Source organism: Stomoxys calcitrans, chromosome 1 (genome assembly GCF_963082655.1).
Source record: "Stomoxys calcitrans chromosome 1, idStoCalc2.1, whole genome shotgun sequence".
NCBI lineage: Eukaryota > Metazoa > Arthropoda > Insecta > Diptera > Muscidae > Stomoxys > Stomoxys calcitrans.
In genome coordinates, this window is record NC_081552.1 from 211,738,135 (window position 1) to 211,756,276 (window position 18,142).

The 18,142-nt window shown below is 37.6% G+C and overlaps 1 protein-coding gene and 1 long non-coding RNA gene across 7 annotated transcripts in view; one reads left to right on the forward strand and one right to left on the reverse strand.

Annotated features, from left to right (window-relative positions):
* The window catches only part of LOC106086479 (nucleolar protein dao-5), a 151,798-nt gene that overhangs the window by 27,691 nt on the left and 105,965 nt on the right, over positions 1–18,142 (reverse strand). For all 6 annotated transcript variants that reach the window (XM_013251187.2, XM_013251178.2, XM_059371037.1 and 3 more), the window contains 2 exons: positions 658–732; positions 106–278 (listed from right to left, as the gene is read on the reverse strand). In XM_013251187.2, the coding sequence (XP_013106641.2) occupies positions 106–278; positions 658–694 (210 nt within the window). In that variant the 5' untranslated portion in view covers positions 695–732. The remainder of the gene's footprint in view (positions 1–105; positions 279–657; positions 733–18,142) is intronic.
* Positions 1–18,142, forward strand: part of LOC131998582 (uncharacterized) — a 211,953-nt gene that overhangs the window by 12,564 nt on the left and 181,247 nt on the right. The gene's annotated exons all lie outside the window — the stretch shown is intronic.

An 18,142-nucleotide genomic window follows, 5' to 3' on the forward strand; every position in this document is an offset into this window, starting at 1 on the left:
ACCGACTTCTTTCGATATGCATTTGGCGCCCAGTGACAAAACACTTTTCATTTCTTTGTTGAAGTGATTTTTCGGGATTTTTTATGTTGGAAAATTTTAAATTACCTTTTGTTCTTCCACTTTCACCTCAGCTGTGGAAGATTCATCAGAGTTTGACTCCTCCGCCGCTGCCAACGATGGCGTTGTTGTCGTTGATGTCTTTGAAGCGGGGGCAATGGAAACTTTTTTGAATGGGGCACCAGCTTCAATCTGCTGGGCTATGGCTAAAACTAAGAGAGCTGGAAAAAAAAACAACGAAAAATCATCAAGTCAATGGTTGTCAATGAAATCAATCAATATGAGAAAAAATATTTGAAATATTGCGGAGGATAAAAACATGACTTTGGTCTAACACCTGGTGAAGTGACTGGCAGACAGTTATAATGACTTTCAAGAAGATGTTGGCGTTTTTGATGAACTTGAACTTGAATTTTTTCTTCATCATGTTGCAGAGAAGATTTTGTTTCTTCCTCATTTAACATATTTCTTTTTTTTTGGTTTTAGCCAAGGCTTGAATCCATCATTGATTGATTGCTTGATGATGGTTATGCAATGATTTTTAATGGATTTCAATTTTAGTTAATTGTTTTTGTAAACTTAAATAACGGATTTACTTACCGGCCGCTATTGAACTCCACCGTTTGGCTTTCTTCATTCTGACGAAACCCTCTACTTAGGGTATTTTGTGATGACCTGAAATGGAAAGGAAATAAAATTTCAAAATTTATAAAGAGGTGCAATTGTGAACATTTTTCAAAATTCATAATAGAAATAAGTAAAAAAGCGTTTTGTTTGGCTAAATCGAATCTTATATACTCACCGCCGTATTCGACAAGTTCTTTCAATGAATTTTTCAAACACATAGGAACTAAATCAAAGTGCGCCCTCTATAGGCTCAAGAAGAAAAATCGTGAGATTGGTTTTGGATGGGAGCTACATAAGGTTATGAAACGATTTAGACCATATTTAGTGTAGTTATTGGAAGTTAAAATAAAAGGCTTCATGCAAAATTGCATGACAATTGCGCCCTCTAGAGGCTCAAGGAGTATAATCGGTAGATTGGTTTATATGGGAGCTACATCTGGCTATGAACCGATTAAGATCATACTTGGCACATTTGTTAGAAGTCAAAATACAACTCTCCATGCACGATTTCACCCAAATCGTATAAAAATTGCGCCCTCTAGTGGCTATAGAAATCAAGATCCGAGATCGTTTATATGGGAGCTCCATTAGGTTATGAACCGATTTGCACCATACTTACCCCAATTGTTGGAAGTCATAACACATTAACTCATGCAAAATTTCTGACTCACCGAAAAAAAAAATTAAACCCTCTAGGGGCTCAAAAAGTATAATCGGAGATTGGTTTATATGGAAGCTTCATTAGGTTATGCTCCGATTTTGACCATACTTGCCACAGTTGTTGGAATTCCAATAAAACACTGCAAAGTTTCATCCAAATTAGATACTAATTGCGCCCTCTAGCGGCTCAAGAAGTCATCATACGGGATCGGTTTACATGGGAGCTACATCGGTTTATCAAACGATTTAGACCATACTTAGCACAGCTGTTAGAAGTCGTCACAAAACACCTCATTTGCAATTTTAGCTGAATCGGATAATAATTGCGCTCTGTAGAGGCTCAAGAAGTCAAGATCCGATATCGGTTTACAGGAGAGCTACATCAGTTTATAACCCGATTTAGACCACACCTAGCATAGTTGTTGAAAGTCAAAATAAAACATTTCACGCAAAATTTCATCCTAACCAAATAATAAAAGCGCCCTCTAGAGGCTCAAGAAGTATAATCGGGAGATCGCTTTATATGGAAGCTCCATCAGGTTATGAACCGGTTTTTATAATACTTAGTATGGTTGTTGTATGTCAAAATCAAAGACTTCATGCAAAATTTCAGCCAAATCGAACAATAATTGCGCCCTCTAGCGGATCAAGAAGTCACGATTCGAAATCGGTTAATATGGGAAGTATATCAGGTTATGAATCGATTTTACCATACTATAACAAAGTTGTTGAAAGTCATAACAAAACACTTCATGCAAAATTTCGGCCAAATCAGATAATAATTGCGCCCTCTAGCGGCCCAAGAAGTCAGGATAAGAGGTCGGATTACATTGCAGCTATAAAAGGTCATGAACCGATTTTGACCATATTAAGCACAGTTGTTGGGAGTCACAACAAAATACGTCATGCAAAATTTGAGGCACATCGCATAAGACAATGTGCCTGAAATGACAAACATCCTATGGTGGAGGATATAAAAATACCACATTAAAAACGTCAGCCAAATCGGATACAGGCTCTGGAAATGGGGAAAACTGTTTATATGGAATCTAAATATATTACGTTATACACCGATTTGGACCATACTTGGTAAAGTTGTTGGAAGTTGAAACAAAACGCCATGTGCAAAATTTTAACCAAATCGGATGAAGAAGTTCAATCGGGAGATCGGTTTATATGGCAGTCTGTCCGTCTGTGCGTCTGTCCATGTTAATTTGTGTACAAACTACAGGTCGCAATTTTCATCCCATCGTCTTTAAATTTGGTACAGGCATGTTTTTCTGCCTAGAGACGAAACCTATTGAAATTGGAAAAAATCGGTTCAGATTTGGATATAGCTCCCATTTATATGTTCGCCCGATTTGCAGTAATAATGCAATAAAATGGTAATTTGTTAACCGATTCTCTCGAAATTTGGCAGGAAGGATTTTCTTCTGATTCTCGATATTACTGGTGATTTTCATATAAATCGGTTCAGATTTAGATATAGCTGTCATATATGTATATCGCCCGATATTTACTTCTAGGGCAACTGCAATCTTATTTATTGATCAATTTTGGTCAAAATTGTGTACAATGATTTCCTCGATGCCTACCACAATATCAAAGAAGTTTGGTCGAAATCGGTTCAGATTTAGATATAGCTCCCATATATACGTTCGTCCGATTTTGAGAAATATTGCAATAAAGTGCTCAACCGATTCTCTCGAAATTTAGCAGGAAGGATTTTCTTCTGACTCTCGGCATTGGTGGTGAATTTCATAGAAATCGGTTCAGATTTAGATATAGCTGTCATATATGTATATCGCCCGATATTTACTTCTAGGGCAACTACAAGCTTATTTATTGATCAATTTTGGTCAAAATTGTGCACAATGCTTTCCTCGATGCCTACCACAATATCAAAGAAGTTTGGTCAAAATCGGTTCAGATTTACATGTAGCTTCTATATTTTGTCCGATTTTGAGAAATATTGCAATAAAGTGATAATATGTTAACCGATTCTCTCGAAAATTTGGCAGGAAGTATTTTTTTATGACTCTTAACATTGCTGGTGAATGTCATAGAAATCGGTTCATATTTAGATATAGCTGCCATATATGTATATCACCCGATTTTCACTTAAAGGGGAACTGCAAGCGTATTTATTGGCCAATTTTGTCAAATTGCGCACAATGCTTTCCTGGTTGCTTACCACAATATCTAAGAATTTTGGTCGAAATCGGTTCAGATTCTGCCACTTTGTAATTATAGACTAGGTGTAGGGTAATGTAAAGTCGGCACCGCCTGACTTTTGCCTTTCCTTACTGGTTTCGTCATGGGAGAGTGTCTTCTCCGCATGCTTCTGGTCCCTGATTGAAGAGAACCTTGGACCCCAGTTCTGTTCGATTTGCCAGAACAGCCCCTCATCATTGGTTGGTGAGGTGTAACCTGAGCATGGAGAGGGTGCATATCCGATCTTGCTCCGGCCTTACGTCACAACGGGAGTGTATTCGCCCTGAATATGTTACAAGGAAGCCACCGTAGCTCAGAGTTTAGCAAGTCCGCCTATGACGCTGAATGTCTGAGTCGAAATTCTGGCGAGAACATTTTTCATCGTTTTTCATTAGGTTTAAGTGTCAGTTTGCCATCAGACGTTTTTGTCCACTGTGATCCCCTCCTAATGCTGGCGACATTTGGAGGTACTACGTAATGTAATAACTTCTTCCCAAAGAGGTGTAGCATTGAGGCACGCCGTTCGGACTTGGCTATAAAAAAGAGGTTCCTTACCATTGATCTTAAACTTGAATTGGACAGTACTCCTTTATATGTGAGAAGTCGGTCCCTGTTACTTTATTGAACGTTCATAGGCAGATTTGCATTCGCAGTTGCAGTCTCCCTAACTTCTACAGAACAAGGATTGAGGGCAACATGCAGGATGGATGTCCGATTGTGATCTGGGTCCACACGATACACGTCACCAGTTTAACTTCCTAGCCAGACCCACTCCACTCAGACCCAGATCCTTAGTGACAAAGTTCTGGATCTGGATGTTCAAAAGATGGACAAAAGATAGAACACAACATACTGCTACAAGAACAACAACTTGGACCGGATAAGCCCATTTACAATCCCAATCGCCCTTCACTAAAAGAAGAAGTACTTGTGCAAAATTTCCTTTGGAGTGCTTTTGACAGACAGACACATGGTTAAATCAGTTTTAAATGTCAAGACGATCGAGCATATATTTACTTTGTTGGGTCTCAGAACAATATTTTGATGGTTTACAAATGGAATGACGAAATTAGTATACCCTCGGCCTATGGTGGAGGGTATATTCATACTCATATAGTTGCCATACAAACCCATAAAGGGTGTGAACCTCCTAGACCCCATCGTTTACGGAGTTATTTTGTCCAGCATTTACGGTTTGATGTACATTCCATGTATCTCTTTGATTGTTTTCTTTGGGTGTATAAATCCTTGAACCAAGCACAACTGGACATTAAGACATATCAAGACAGTCGAGATATTGTGCAAGAACATTATTTGAATGGGATGGGAATGGAATTTTTTTTAAAATTTCTTGGAACCCAAACGCGAAACTTGCTAATTAAGTATGCCAAGCGCATGAATGACAGTAAAGAAAAATAAATTGAATTTGAACAAAAAAAAAATTGTGGTTAATATAATAAGAATACATTAAAAAGACGCTCATAAAAATACATAAAAAATTACAATACTGTCAATTTTTTTTATTAAGAATGGGACATAATATTTAAAAAAGAAAACAAACAAAAAAATATACATACTGTTATTTGCAAACAAAGAAATTTCTGGCAGTGATATTCGATCAATAAAAACTTTAAATAACTGCAACGTTCATTGACTTGTTGCAAAAATTACCACTGAGTGTCAAGTTGATGGCTTTACAATTTTGAGAAAAGATATGAATACCAATGAGAGAATATGAATTTGTTGTCAATAAATGTAGTTCATTAATTTGTAAGGCACGAGCAAATAAAACAAGATATGTGCCTTAAAACTCAGAAATAATTTATATTGAATTATTACAAAAATAAGTTTTAATAGTTCTTGGAAGGTGACTTCATCTACATCCACATATTTAAAGGAGTAGTGTTACTGATATTCGCCCAGATGAAGTGGCTGAACCTATAAACTTGAAATTTTGCATAATGGTCACTCATGGTACGAAGGTGCAAGATAAGGCTGGATTTTCTAAAATTCGAATCAGAACATACTAAAATTAGTAATTAGTTGGCGTAAAATAAGAGCGCAAGATAGATAAAATTTAAATGTGTAATGTTTAGATAGAGACCACTGTTGCTGTGCGATGGGATGTTGAAGTGGCGGGTGATGTTCGTGGTTTATTTCATAAGAAGGTCAGCCAATTGCATATGCTTCTTCTTTAGCCTATGTGTTTTGTATTTATTTATTGATCAGCAGACAGTTTTCGAGGTTATTAGTCCAAAAAGATCGCCCAACGAAGTCGAATATGACCAATTATTAACAAAAATTTATCCTGGAGAGATAACCTTCCAAATTTGGAATTTGGAAGGGCCGCCACATTTCTCTCTATTTTTTCAGCGGTGGTTTTCCCCTCCTAATGCTGGCAACATTTGTGCGGTACTATGCCATGTAAAACTTCTCTCCAAAGAGGTGTCGACACGCCGTTAGGACTCGGCTATAAAAAGAGGGCCACTTGCATTTGCATACCTAAATCTGAACCAATTTTGAGCAAACTTCTCAGATACTGTGGCAGTCGTCGAGGAAAGCGTTGTACAAAATTTTGGCAAGATAAGTCAATAAATGCACTTGCTGTGACACTAGAAGTTAAAATCTGGCGATATATATATATGAGAGCTATATCTAAATCTGAACCGATTTCTATGAAATTCACCAGTAATGTCGAGAATCATAGGAAAATCCTTCCTGCCAAATTACGAGAGAATCGGTTAAGAAATGAGCACTTAATTGCAATATTTCTTAAAATCGGACGATCATGTATATGGGAGCTATACCTAAATCTGAACCGTATTCGAGCAAAATTCTCAGGTATTGTGGCAGTTGTCGAGCAAAGCGTTGTACAAAGTTTTGGGAAGATTGGTCATTAAATACGCTTGCAGTGGCTATAGAAATTAAAATCGGACGATTTATATATATGAGAGCTATATCTAAATCTGAACCGATTTCTATGAAATTCACCACTAATGTCGAGAGACATAAGAAAATCATTCCTGCCAAATGTCGAGAGAATCGGTTGAGAAATGAGCACTTAATTGTAATATTTCTTAAAATCGGACGAACATATATATGGGAGCTATACCTAAATCTGAATCGATTTCGAGCAAACTTCTCAGGTATTGTGGCAGTCGTCGAGGGAAGCGTTGTGCAAAATTTTGGCAAGATAAGTCAATAAATGCACTTGCTGTGGCTCTAGAAATTAAAATCGGGCGATATATATATATATATAAATATATCAGAGCTATATCTAAATCTGAACCGATTTCTATGAAACTTACCACTAATGTCGAGAGTCATAGGAAGGAGAATCGGTTAAGAAATGAGCACTTAATTGTAATATTTCTTAAAATCGGACGAACATATATATGGAGCAAATTTCTCTGATATTGTGGCAGTTGTCGAGAAAAGCGTTGTACAAAGTTTTGGGAAGAATTGTCATTAAATACGCTTGCAGTGGTTCTAGGAGTGCAAATCGGGCTATATATATATATATATATATATCCTTCCTATATATAAATCCTTCCTACCATATTTCAAGAGAATCGTTTGACAAATGACATTTTATTGCATTATTACTGCAAATCGGACGAACATATTGTGTTGCCCAAAAAGTAATTGCGGATTTTTTACAAGAAAGTAAATGCATTTTTAATAAAACTTAGAATGAACTTTAATCACATATATAACTGCCATTTTGTTCGATAACCTTTTGCCATCTTCCTGGCAAATTTAGTATTCCACGCTCATAGAACTTCTGGCCTTTATCTGCAAAAAACTGAGCCAAGTGCGATTTTATAGCCTCATCATTGCCGAAAGTTTTACCATTTAAGGAGTTCTGCAAAGATCAAAATAAATGGTAGTCTGATGGTGCAAGGTCAGGGCTATATGGTGGATGCATCAACCGTTCCCAGCCAAGCTCACTCAGTTTTTGGCGAGTGACCAAAGATGTGTGCGGTCCAGCGTTGTCCTGGTGGAATATGACACTTTTACGATTGACCAATTCTGGTCGCTTCTCCTTGATGGCTGTATTCAATTTGTCCAATTGTTGACAGTAAAAATCCGAATTAATCGTTTGGTTTCTTGGAAGCAGCTCAAAATATACCACACCCTTCCAATCCCACCAAACAGACAGCATAACCTTCTTTTGGTGGATATCAGCCTTTGAAGTGGTTTGAGCTGGTTCACCATGCTTGGACCATGATCGTTTTCGACTAACGTTGTTGCAAACAATCCATTTTTCATCTCCAGTTATGATTCGTTTTAAAAACGGATCGAATTCATTGCGTTTAAGGTGCATATCACAAGCGTTGATTCGGTTTGTTAAATGAATTTCTTTCAATACATGTGATACCCATATTAAAATTGACGCCAAACAAACAAATGCAAACAAATTTTGGCGCCCTTTTTTTCTAAAGCAAGCTAACAGCTGATAACTGACAGAAGAAAGAATGCGAATGCAATTACAGAGTCACAAGCCGTTGAAAAAATTTGTCAACGCCGACTATATTACTACTATATTGCCGACAATTACTTTTTGGGCAACCCAATATATATGGGAGCTATATCCAAATCTGAGCCGATTTTATCCAATTTCAACAGTCTTCGTCTCTAGGCTGAAAAACATGCCTATACCAAGTTTTAAGATGATCGGATGAAAACTGCGATCTGTAATTTGTACACAAATTAACATGGGACAGACGGACAGACAGACGGACATAGCTAAATCAACCCAGAATGATTCTGAGGCGATCGGTGTGCTTATCAATGGGTCTATCTCTTTCTTCTTCTCCTGTACCATGGTAGTGATGTAGCGTATCACTAGCTGGCCCAATGTATTTCGCTACATTATGCGTATAGTTTGTAAAGGGTGATTTTTTTGAGGTTAGGATTTTCATGCATTAGTATTTGACAGATCACGTGGGATTTCAGACATGGTGTCAAAGAGAAAGATGCTCAGTATGCTTTGACATTTCATCATGAATAGACTTACTAACGAGCAACGCTTGCAAATCATTGAATTTTATTACCAAAATCAGTGTTCGGTTCGAAATGTGTTCATTCACCGTAACGTTGCGTCCAACAGCATCTTTGAAAAAATACGGTATATAATGAAGAGGGTTATACATTATTCAGCAATATTTTGCCTAAGAAAATCATTATCACAGCTCTTTTAGAAAAAGACAAGTGTTTTTTGTAACACCTCATCAAGTACCCCATAAAGCCCACTATGAGTTGACCGCAAAAGTAGACAATATGAATTATCTGTATGATTGATTTGTAGACGCAATTTGAGTGTTAAATGTCTGTTTCATCACTTTTGCTTCCGGAATTTGTTTCACTTACGAGTGCAGACATAAGGAATCAATTGTCCAAGTGATTGATTTTTGATGTATGCAATTGAAACGAATCGAATTGAATCGTTTACGATTTCCTTGAGTTTGGTCACATGCCTAAACTTACGACAAGTTCGTGGGGTGTTAAAAAATCAACATTCGACACTTGTTGGCACTCTATTCAAGAAAAGGTTATAACGATGGTTATGACATATGACAAAGGGGTAGGTGAAAGACATTTTTAAATACAGCAATCGATTGATTGATCACACTTTCCTTAACTTTCATCAAAACATTGGTGTTTATGTTTTGTTGCCAACCAAATTACGTCAAATTGTAACAATTGTTGATTAATTAGATTTAGTCAGTGTGGGGGAGGGGGGAATTGTATGCCTGAAGGTCTCTCAATTGACTCACTGAAGATTGTATAACTTTGCCTTTGTCTTTTTTAGTTTGCTTTGTTTGGGTAATTTTTGACTTATCAACTACCCACCTACCTTGGCTGCTCATCAATATTTCTCAATTAAAGTTAAAATTTAATCACTTGACTTTATAGGTTTATTGGCATGCAACTCTTTTTATGGTCTCGTTTAAAGTAGGCCAATTAGGTGTGGACTTGTGGGATTTACTTTATGGCTGTTTATGGGTTTGATAAACTTTTACAGGGGGAAAGCAATCATGTGAAGTGTTTTTTTTAGGATTTTTCAAAAGACACAAAAGTTGGATGCACCTTAGACATGTTGATTGGAAAATGAACTCCTCTAGTGTGGATGACCCCCGAAAATGTTTTAAACATCATGATTCGCAAATGTCACAACTTTATGCAGAGCAATTGCATTAAATGTCCTGGCAGGTGTTTTAGAAAAGTCTAAGGTCCACATTACCATCTTACAGGAGTGCTAAGGATTGGCAGAGGTGTCACAACAACACCAAAAGCTTATGCATTGTACCATAGCTGTCATGATACAAAAATTCAGTTTGGTTGTGGATTTGCAAATATCATCCGTCTTGGTTGAAATTTTGAACATTGTATTAGGTTGCCCAAAAAGTAATTGCGGATTTTTCATATAGTCGGCGTTGACAAATTTGTTCACAGCTTGTGACTCTGTAATTGCATTCTTTCTTCTGTCAGTTATCAGCTGTTACTTTTAGCTTGCTTTAGAAAAAAAGTATATTTGATTAAAGTTAATTCTAAGCTTTATTAAAAATGCATTTACTTTCTTTTAAAAAATCCGCAATTACTTTTTGGGCAACCCAATAGTTTGATTTCCTATATATCTGAAAACGTCATTCAAAGATCATGCCCATGGTGAATGGTATTCGACCCCGCCGAACTTAACGGTTTTACTTGTTTTTTTGTTTTTACCAACCTTTAATCAATCTGGGATCCACGTATTGGGATACACGTATTGAGGTACTTTCCCAAAGAAAACCTAGACATTAATTATGCTGCCTACCAAGTTGTTGAACAAAAGTGTGACTTTGGAATGCCCTTCAACTTTGTTGTTAAGAATTGTGTTAAATCCTTGTGTGTTTTCTCTTTTATACCCTCTCTCTCTCTCCATTTGTCAGTTCTCAAGAAATCATCATTAATTAAGCCAAGCAATTATTGTTAACAATGAAAAGGTCAGGCAAACAATAAAATACTTGAATTAATTAAAATTAATTTTTTGTTTATACTTGACTACCTAATCGCAAGAAAAAAAAAAGACGAGAGAGAAACACACAAATCACACACTAAACAGAGTTAAGAAGAGGTCTGTGCAAAAGTTATCTGGCTAGGTAGGTAGCCACTTGACAGCTAACCTGCTAGCTGGCCTGCTAAATAGCCAGCCAACTTGCTTGCAATAGGCCATTGTAGACTCTTATCACTATCGTTTTCATTTGAATTTCTAATTTTTTTCATCACCTTCACTGTAGCAGCATTTGTATCAGCTGCTGCTGCTGCTGTTACTGCTACTGCTGCATACAATGTGTTGGAGAAAAAAAAAAGTCTAATGGCCGTAATAGCATCATTGGGTGGGTTGGCAAAACAAGTCGCTTTAGTTGCTTGTAGTCACGGGTAACATGAAACAGGTTAAAATGTGGCATATTGGCGTGTACCGGTGAGTGAGTAAGGTACTCGCTTGGTGTCATATAAATCGATCATCGGATTTGTCGCCTGAGAATATCGAAATTGTTATCCGATTTGATTGCAGTGAAGATTCCCCATTTTGAATTCTTGGGCCTCCAAAAGCCTCACTTTTTCTCCGATTTGGCAGAGATTTTGGGTGCGTGGGTATTTATGCTTGAAATAGCATGATGATAAATGGTGCTACGCCCTTAAATGAATATGGGCACCAAACAAACCGATCTTCCGTTTTGATTTGTATACCCACCACCATAGAATGGAGGTATACTAATCTAGTCATTCCGTTTGTAACACCTCGAAATGTTGATCCCTTCCGTCTGTGTGTCGAAATCTCTATAGCGGTCGAACGCGTAAAGCTACCCGCTTCAAATTTTGCACAGATTTTTAATATTTATGTAGGTCGTTGAAGATTGTCAATGGGCCATATCGGTTCAGTTTTGGATATAGCTCTCATATAAACCGATCACCCGATTTGACTTCTTGAGCCCCTGGAAGCCTCAATTTTCATCCGATTTGACTGAAATTTCGTACATAGCATTCTATTATGACCTCCAACACTTGTGTCAAGTACGGTCTTAATCGGTTTATAACGTGGTATAGCTCCCATACAAACCGATCTTCCGATTTGGCCCCTGGACCCCAATTTTTGTCCGATTTGTCCTAACTTTTGCTCAGTTCCAATTTGAATTTCAGCCAAATCGGACAAAAATTGCGGCTTGTAAGGCACAGTTGTTGGAAATCATAGCAGAACACTACAATCGAAATTTCAGCAAAATCAGACAAAAATTACGGCTTGTAAGGGGTCAAGAAGCCAAATCGGGAGATCGGTTTATATGGGAGCTATATCAGGTTTTACACCGATTTAGACCGTACTTGGACTGTTGTTGGAAGTCATAACAGAACACTACGTGCAAAATTTCAGCCAAATCGGACAAAAATTGCGGCTTGTAAGGGTTCAAGAAGTCAAATCGGGAGATCGGTTTATTTCGGAACTATACAAGGTTATAGAGCGATTTGGACCGTATTTGACACAGTTGTTGGAAGTCATAACCGAATACCGAATGCAAAATTTCAACCAAATCGGACAAAAATTGCGATCAAAATCAGGTTATAGACCGATTTGGACCGTACTTAGCGCATTTGTTGGAAGTCGCATGCAAACACCGCGTGCAAAATTTCAGCCAAATCCGTAGAAAACTGTGGCTTCCAGAGGCTCAAGAAGTCAAATCGGGAGATCGGTTTATATGGGAGCTATATCATATTCTTGTCCGATTTGGATGATACTTGATACAGTGGTTGGAAGTCATAACAGAACACTACCTGTCAAAAAAGTCAAATCGGGAGATCGGTTTATATGGGGGCTATATCCAAATCTGAACCGTTATGACCCGTTTGCAATCTCTAATGACCTACATCAATACTAAGTATCTGTTCAAAATTTTAAGCGGCAATCTTTGCGCTTTAGACCGCTATCGTAAATTCATCAGACGGACGGACGGAGGACCTTGGCTAGAATGACTCAAAATGTCAAGACGATCAAGAATATATATACACATTATAAGGTCTTAGACGAATATTTTGAGGTGCTACAAATGGAATGACTGGATTAGTATACCCCCATCCTATGGTGGTAGGTATAACAAAGTATATATCTTCCGGATCCTCTTGACATTCTATGTCGATTTAGCCCTGTCTAGAGCTAGGCGCTTGAAATGTTGCACATATACTTCCTATTAGTGTAGGTCGACAGGGATTGTATCGGTTTATGGTTTGATATAGCTCCCATATAAACCAATCTCGGATCTTGACTTCTCGAACAGCCAGAGGGCGTAATTATTATCCGATTTAGCTGAATTTTTGCATGAAGTGTTTTGTTTTAACTTTCAATTAATATACCAAATATGGTCCTATTCGGCTCTTTACCTGATATAGCTTCCATATGAGCCGATCTCGAATCTTGACTTTGTAAGCCACTAGAGGGCGCAACTATTATTCAATTTGGCTGAAAATTTGCATGAAGTCTTTTGTTCTGACTTTCAACAACTGTGCCAAGTATGGTTCAAATCGGTTCATAATCTAATATAGCTCCCATATAAACCGATCTCTCGATTATACTACTTAAGCCTATAGAGGGCGCTATTAAGACAATGGAGCCTCAATAGCAATGCAATTCGCATCCATTGTTTGCCTATAAAGAGATATCGGACAAAGAACCTGACAAATGCGATTCATGGTGGAGGGTAGCACATTTTTACTTGTTGAACAAATTTCGTTATTCTGTTTGTATCTCCTCGAAATATTTGTCTAACACCCCATAAAGTATATATATTCTTGACCGTCTCGGCATTCTGAGTCGATCTAGCCATGTACGGCCATCCGTCCGTCTGTTTGTCGAAAGCGCGCTAACTTTCGAAGGTGTAAAGCAAGCCGCTTGAAATTTCGCACACATACTTCTTATTAGTGTAGGTCGGTTGGAAATGTAAATGGGTCATATCGGTTCATAACCTGATATAGCTGTCATAAAAACCGATCTGGGAACGTGACTTCTTGAGCCACAAGAGGGCGCGATTCTTATCCATTTGGCTGAAATTTTGCGCGAGCTGTTTTGTTATGATTTCCAACTACTATGCTAAGTATGGATGAAATCGGTCTATAACCTGATATAGCTGTTGTATAAACCGATCTGGGGTCTTGACTTCTTGAGCCTCTGGAAGGAGCACTTCTTATCCGATTGGGCTGAAGTTGAGCGTAACGTGTTTTTTTATGACTACCAACAACTGTGCCGAGTATGGTTCAAATCGGTTCATAACCTGATATAGCTGCCATATAAACCGATCTGGGATCTTGACCACTAGAGGGCGCAATTATTATCCGATTTGACTGAAATTTTGCATTAGGTGCTTTGTTATGTTTTCCAACAATTGTGCTAAATGTGGTTAAAATCGGTTCATAACCTGATATAGCTGCCATATAAACTGATCTGGTATCTTGACTTCTTGAGCCTCCAGAGGGCGCCATTATTATCTGATTTGAATGAAATTTTGTACAACGGCTTCTCCCATTACCTGACACAGCTATCATAAAAACCGATTACCCGATTTTACTTCTTGATACCGGGAAAAGTATCCGGCAAATACGAGCCATGGTTTTTACTTGTTTTCACATTAATTTCTTCAGTACACCCTATGTCAGCAGCACATGTGATTTTTATTATAGTTTTAACTTTTGTTTTTATTATTTTCTATTTATATTGAAAGTGAATTTATAAACCATAAAACCGGTGTGAAGCGAGCTATGACTATACTTTGGTTAGTTTTTAAGATTCCAAATGTCACATTTTGTTTGATGTCTAATTAATTATCGATCTGAAGGGGTGAGCCATAATCATAAAATATTATTAACTTAAAAGGCTAAGTAAATTAATATCCAAATAAATCTTTGAATGAATGGAACAAAAAGTCAGTCAAGGCAAAATGACTAAACAATGACAAAATATTAAGCTGAATTCAGTGCATCAGGATTAGAACGTCTTTTAACGTCTATAATAATTTGCATAAGTCTATTGATATTGAAAGGATTTTTAATTTTCTGCAAATATTCAGATGTCCGTGAAGATAAAGTTAACTTAAACTAGTTGAGACGCAAACCAATTCAATTTTCAGCGTAATATTAACACGTTAACAGAGCTCTGTTATAAAGTTAACAGCAAATATTTTATAATAAAAAAACGATTTTAGCTCCAAATTCCGCAAAAAACAATAAAAACCAAAATATATCACAAACGCTTTAAATTTCCCAAAAAATATTAAAATTTTATAAATATTTACCATCATTACATACATGAACCAACTTTCCTCACGAGTGCTATTCTAGATAAAGATGAGCCCACTGTGACGGACTGAAAAATAGTGCGTCAATCACCGCTTGGGGATATATTATCTGGACTGGGGCTTTCCAAAAATGCGTTAAACGACACTCTAAGTATTGAAGAAAAAAAGATTTTTGCCATTTTTGATTGTATTGGCCATATCAGAGCAGTTTCACTTTAGAGAAAATATTTGCTGTTAACTTTATAACAGAGCTCTGTTAACGTGTTAACATTACGCTGAAAATTGAATTGGTTTGTGTCTCTACTAGTTAAAGTTAACTTTATCTTCACGGACACAATATTCAGTTGCCTAACATTGATTTGCAGTGGTATTATTTTTACTGTCATGTATAAGAATAAAATTTTTGCATACCATTGTTAGTCTGCCTTGGTTTAACATACCTGAAACAAAAAAAATAATTATAAATAAAAATTTGCTCTTATTTATTGAAAATGTAGAGAATATTTTTTTTTTCAAGAACCTAAATACTTTTTAAGGTAAAATAAAGATGTCGTGAAAATGTGTTTGAAGGAAAGTTCTATAGAAACAGGATTTTAACTGTAGATTTTTATGCCCACCACCATTGGACAAGAGGTTACTAATCTTGTTATTCCCAATGTAACACCTCCAAATACTGAGATAGAGTCATGGGGATCGTATAAAGAACATATATTCTTCATATTACCCCTAAGTGGTTATTTGTCCAAATCGGATGAGAATTGGGCCCTGTAGAGGCTTAAGATATATAATAGGGGCCCATTCTTGGCATTGGTGACCCATGCCACTACGGACATTAAACTGTCCATTACACAAGGGACAAATTTTTTTTTGCACATAGAGAAACGAGTACACTTCTTTTCTTTCCTTTTGATCCCGATCAAAAAAATATGGGAGCTGTATCAGGTTATTGACCGATTTGGAAAGTCATAACAAAACATTATGCCCAAAATTTTAGCCAAATCGGAAAAAACAGTTTACAGTTTCCAGGGGCTCATGAAATCAATTCGGGAGATCGGCCGATTAAGACTGTACTTGGCACAGTTTTTGGAACTCATAACAGAATATTTTGTGCAAAATTTCAGCCAAATCGGACAAAAACTGCGGCTTCCAGGTCCTTAATAAATCAAATCGGGAGATCGGTTTATGTGGGAGCCATATGAGGTTATGAACCGATTTGGACCGTACTTAGCACAGTTGTTGGAAGTCATAACAGAACACTACATGCAAAACTTCAGCCAAATCGGACAACATCTGCAGCATCCACGTCCTTAAGAAGTCAAATCGGGAAATCGGTGTATATGGGAGCTATATCTTAATCTGAACCGATATGTCCCATTTGCTATCCCCAACGACGTACATCAATAGTATGTATCTTTGGAAAATTTCAAGAGGCTAGCTTTACGCGTTCGACCCCTATCGAGATTTCGACAAACGGACATGGCTAGATCGGCTTAGAATGTCAAGACGATCAAGAATATATATCCTTTATGGGGTCTTGGAGCAATACTTCGAGGTGTTACAAACGGAATGACTAGATTAGTACACCCCCATCCTATAGTTGTGGGTATAAGAAACGAAATATTATGGCGGAGCGGACGTATTCTCCCCCTTACCCTAATTTTTGCTATTCAAGCGAAATGTTGTGTACTCTCTTTCAGTAACCTAAAACCAAACATTTGGTATCCATATTTAGGATGAGGTACCAAGGGGGGCCGCCCCACCCCAAATCCCACCAAATATATTTATAGATCAATCACGACAATATTAGACTCAAATGAAAGATGTTTGAGAGTAAAACACAGATCTGATATTCAAACATGGAGTCCAGTGTTTGGGGGGCCGCCCACCCTCAAAACACCCCTAAATGAGACATATTTAGCGACCATGGCAATATGGGGCTCAAATAAAAGGTATTTGGGAGTAGAGCATGTAGTTGATATCCCGGTTGGGCTAGTTTATTTTGAAAACTCAAACTTTACTCTGCACCACTACTGTAGCTGTGGTAAAATGTGAAGTTTGGCTCACAAAAGTATCTCCGGACGTCCGTCCCTTTGCATATCCTTTCAGTGCTGATAGCCCGTCCGTGGTTTTTATACCCACCACAATTCCGTTTGCAACCCATTGAAATATCCATTTTCGAGCATCTATATTTCGGATCGACGTAGAATTCTTACATGATTTAACCATGTCTTTGTATCTGTCTGTCCGCGACAGCCTTCAAAAATTAAGATATTGAGCTAAAATTTAGCACAGATATGTCTTTTTGCTGCACAAAGCTTATGTTTTTGAATGGGCCTAATCGGACCATATTTGGATATAGCTGCCCATTAAGGGTCTGAAGCCGATAAAAGCTGCATTTGTTACCCGATTTTGCTGATATTTGAATTGGTGAGTTGTTTTAAGCCTCCCAATATCCAACACAAATATGGACCAGATCGGACTGTGGGCGATAAAGCTGCCATGTAGACCGATCTGCCTATTTCGGGTTTAAAGCCCATAACTTCTGTATTTATCACCCGATTTCGCTGAAATTTTAAATAGTGAGTTGTTTTAAGCTTCCCAATATCAATCTGATAGCCAACTTTTTATTCCCACCACCGAAGAATGGGGGTATATTCATTTTGTCATTCCGTTTGCAACACATCGAAATATCCATTTCCGAACCTATAAAGTATATAGATTCTTGATCAGCGTAAAAATCTAAGACGATCTAGTCATGTCCGTTCGTCCGTCGGTCTGTTGAAATCACGCTACAGTCTTTAAAAATAGAGATATTGAGCTGAAACTTTGCACAGATTCCTTTTTTTTTGTCCATAAGCAGGTTAAGTTCGAAGACGCGCTATATCGGACTATATCTTGATATAGCCCCCATATAGACCGATCCGCCGATTTAGTGTCTTAGGCCCTTAAAAGTCACATTTATTATCCGATGATGCTGAAAATTCGGGACAGTGAGTTGTGTTAGGCCCTTCGGCATCCTTCTTCAATTTGGCCCAGATCGGTTCAGATTTGGATATAGCTGCGATATAGACCGATCCGCCGATTTAGTGTCTTGGGCCCATAAAAGCCACATTTATTATCCGATGATGCCGAAAATTCGGGACAGTGAGTTGTGTTAGGCCCTTTGGCATCCTTCTTCAATTTGGCCCAGATCGGTCCAGATTTGGATATAGCTGCCATATAGGCCGATTCGCCGATTTAGGGTCTTAGGCTCTTAAAAG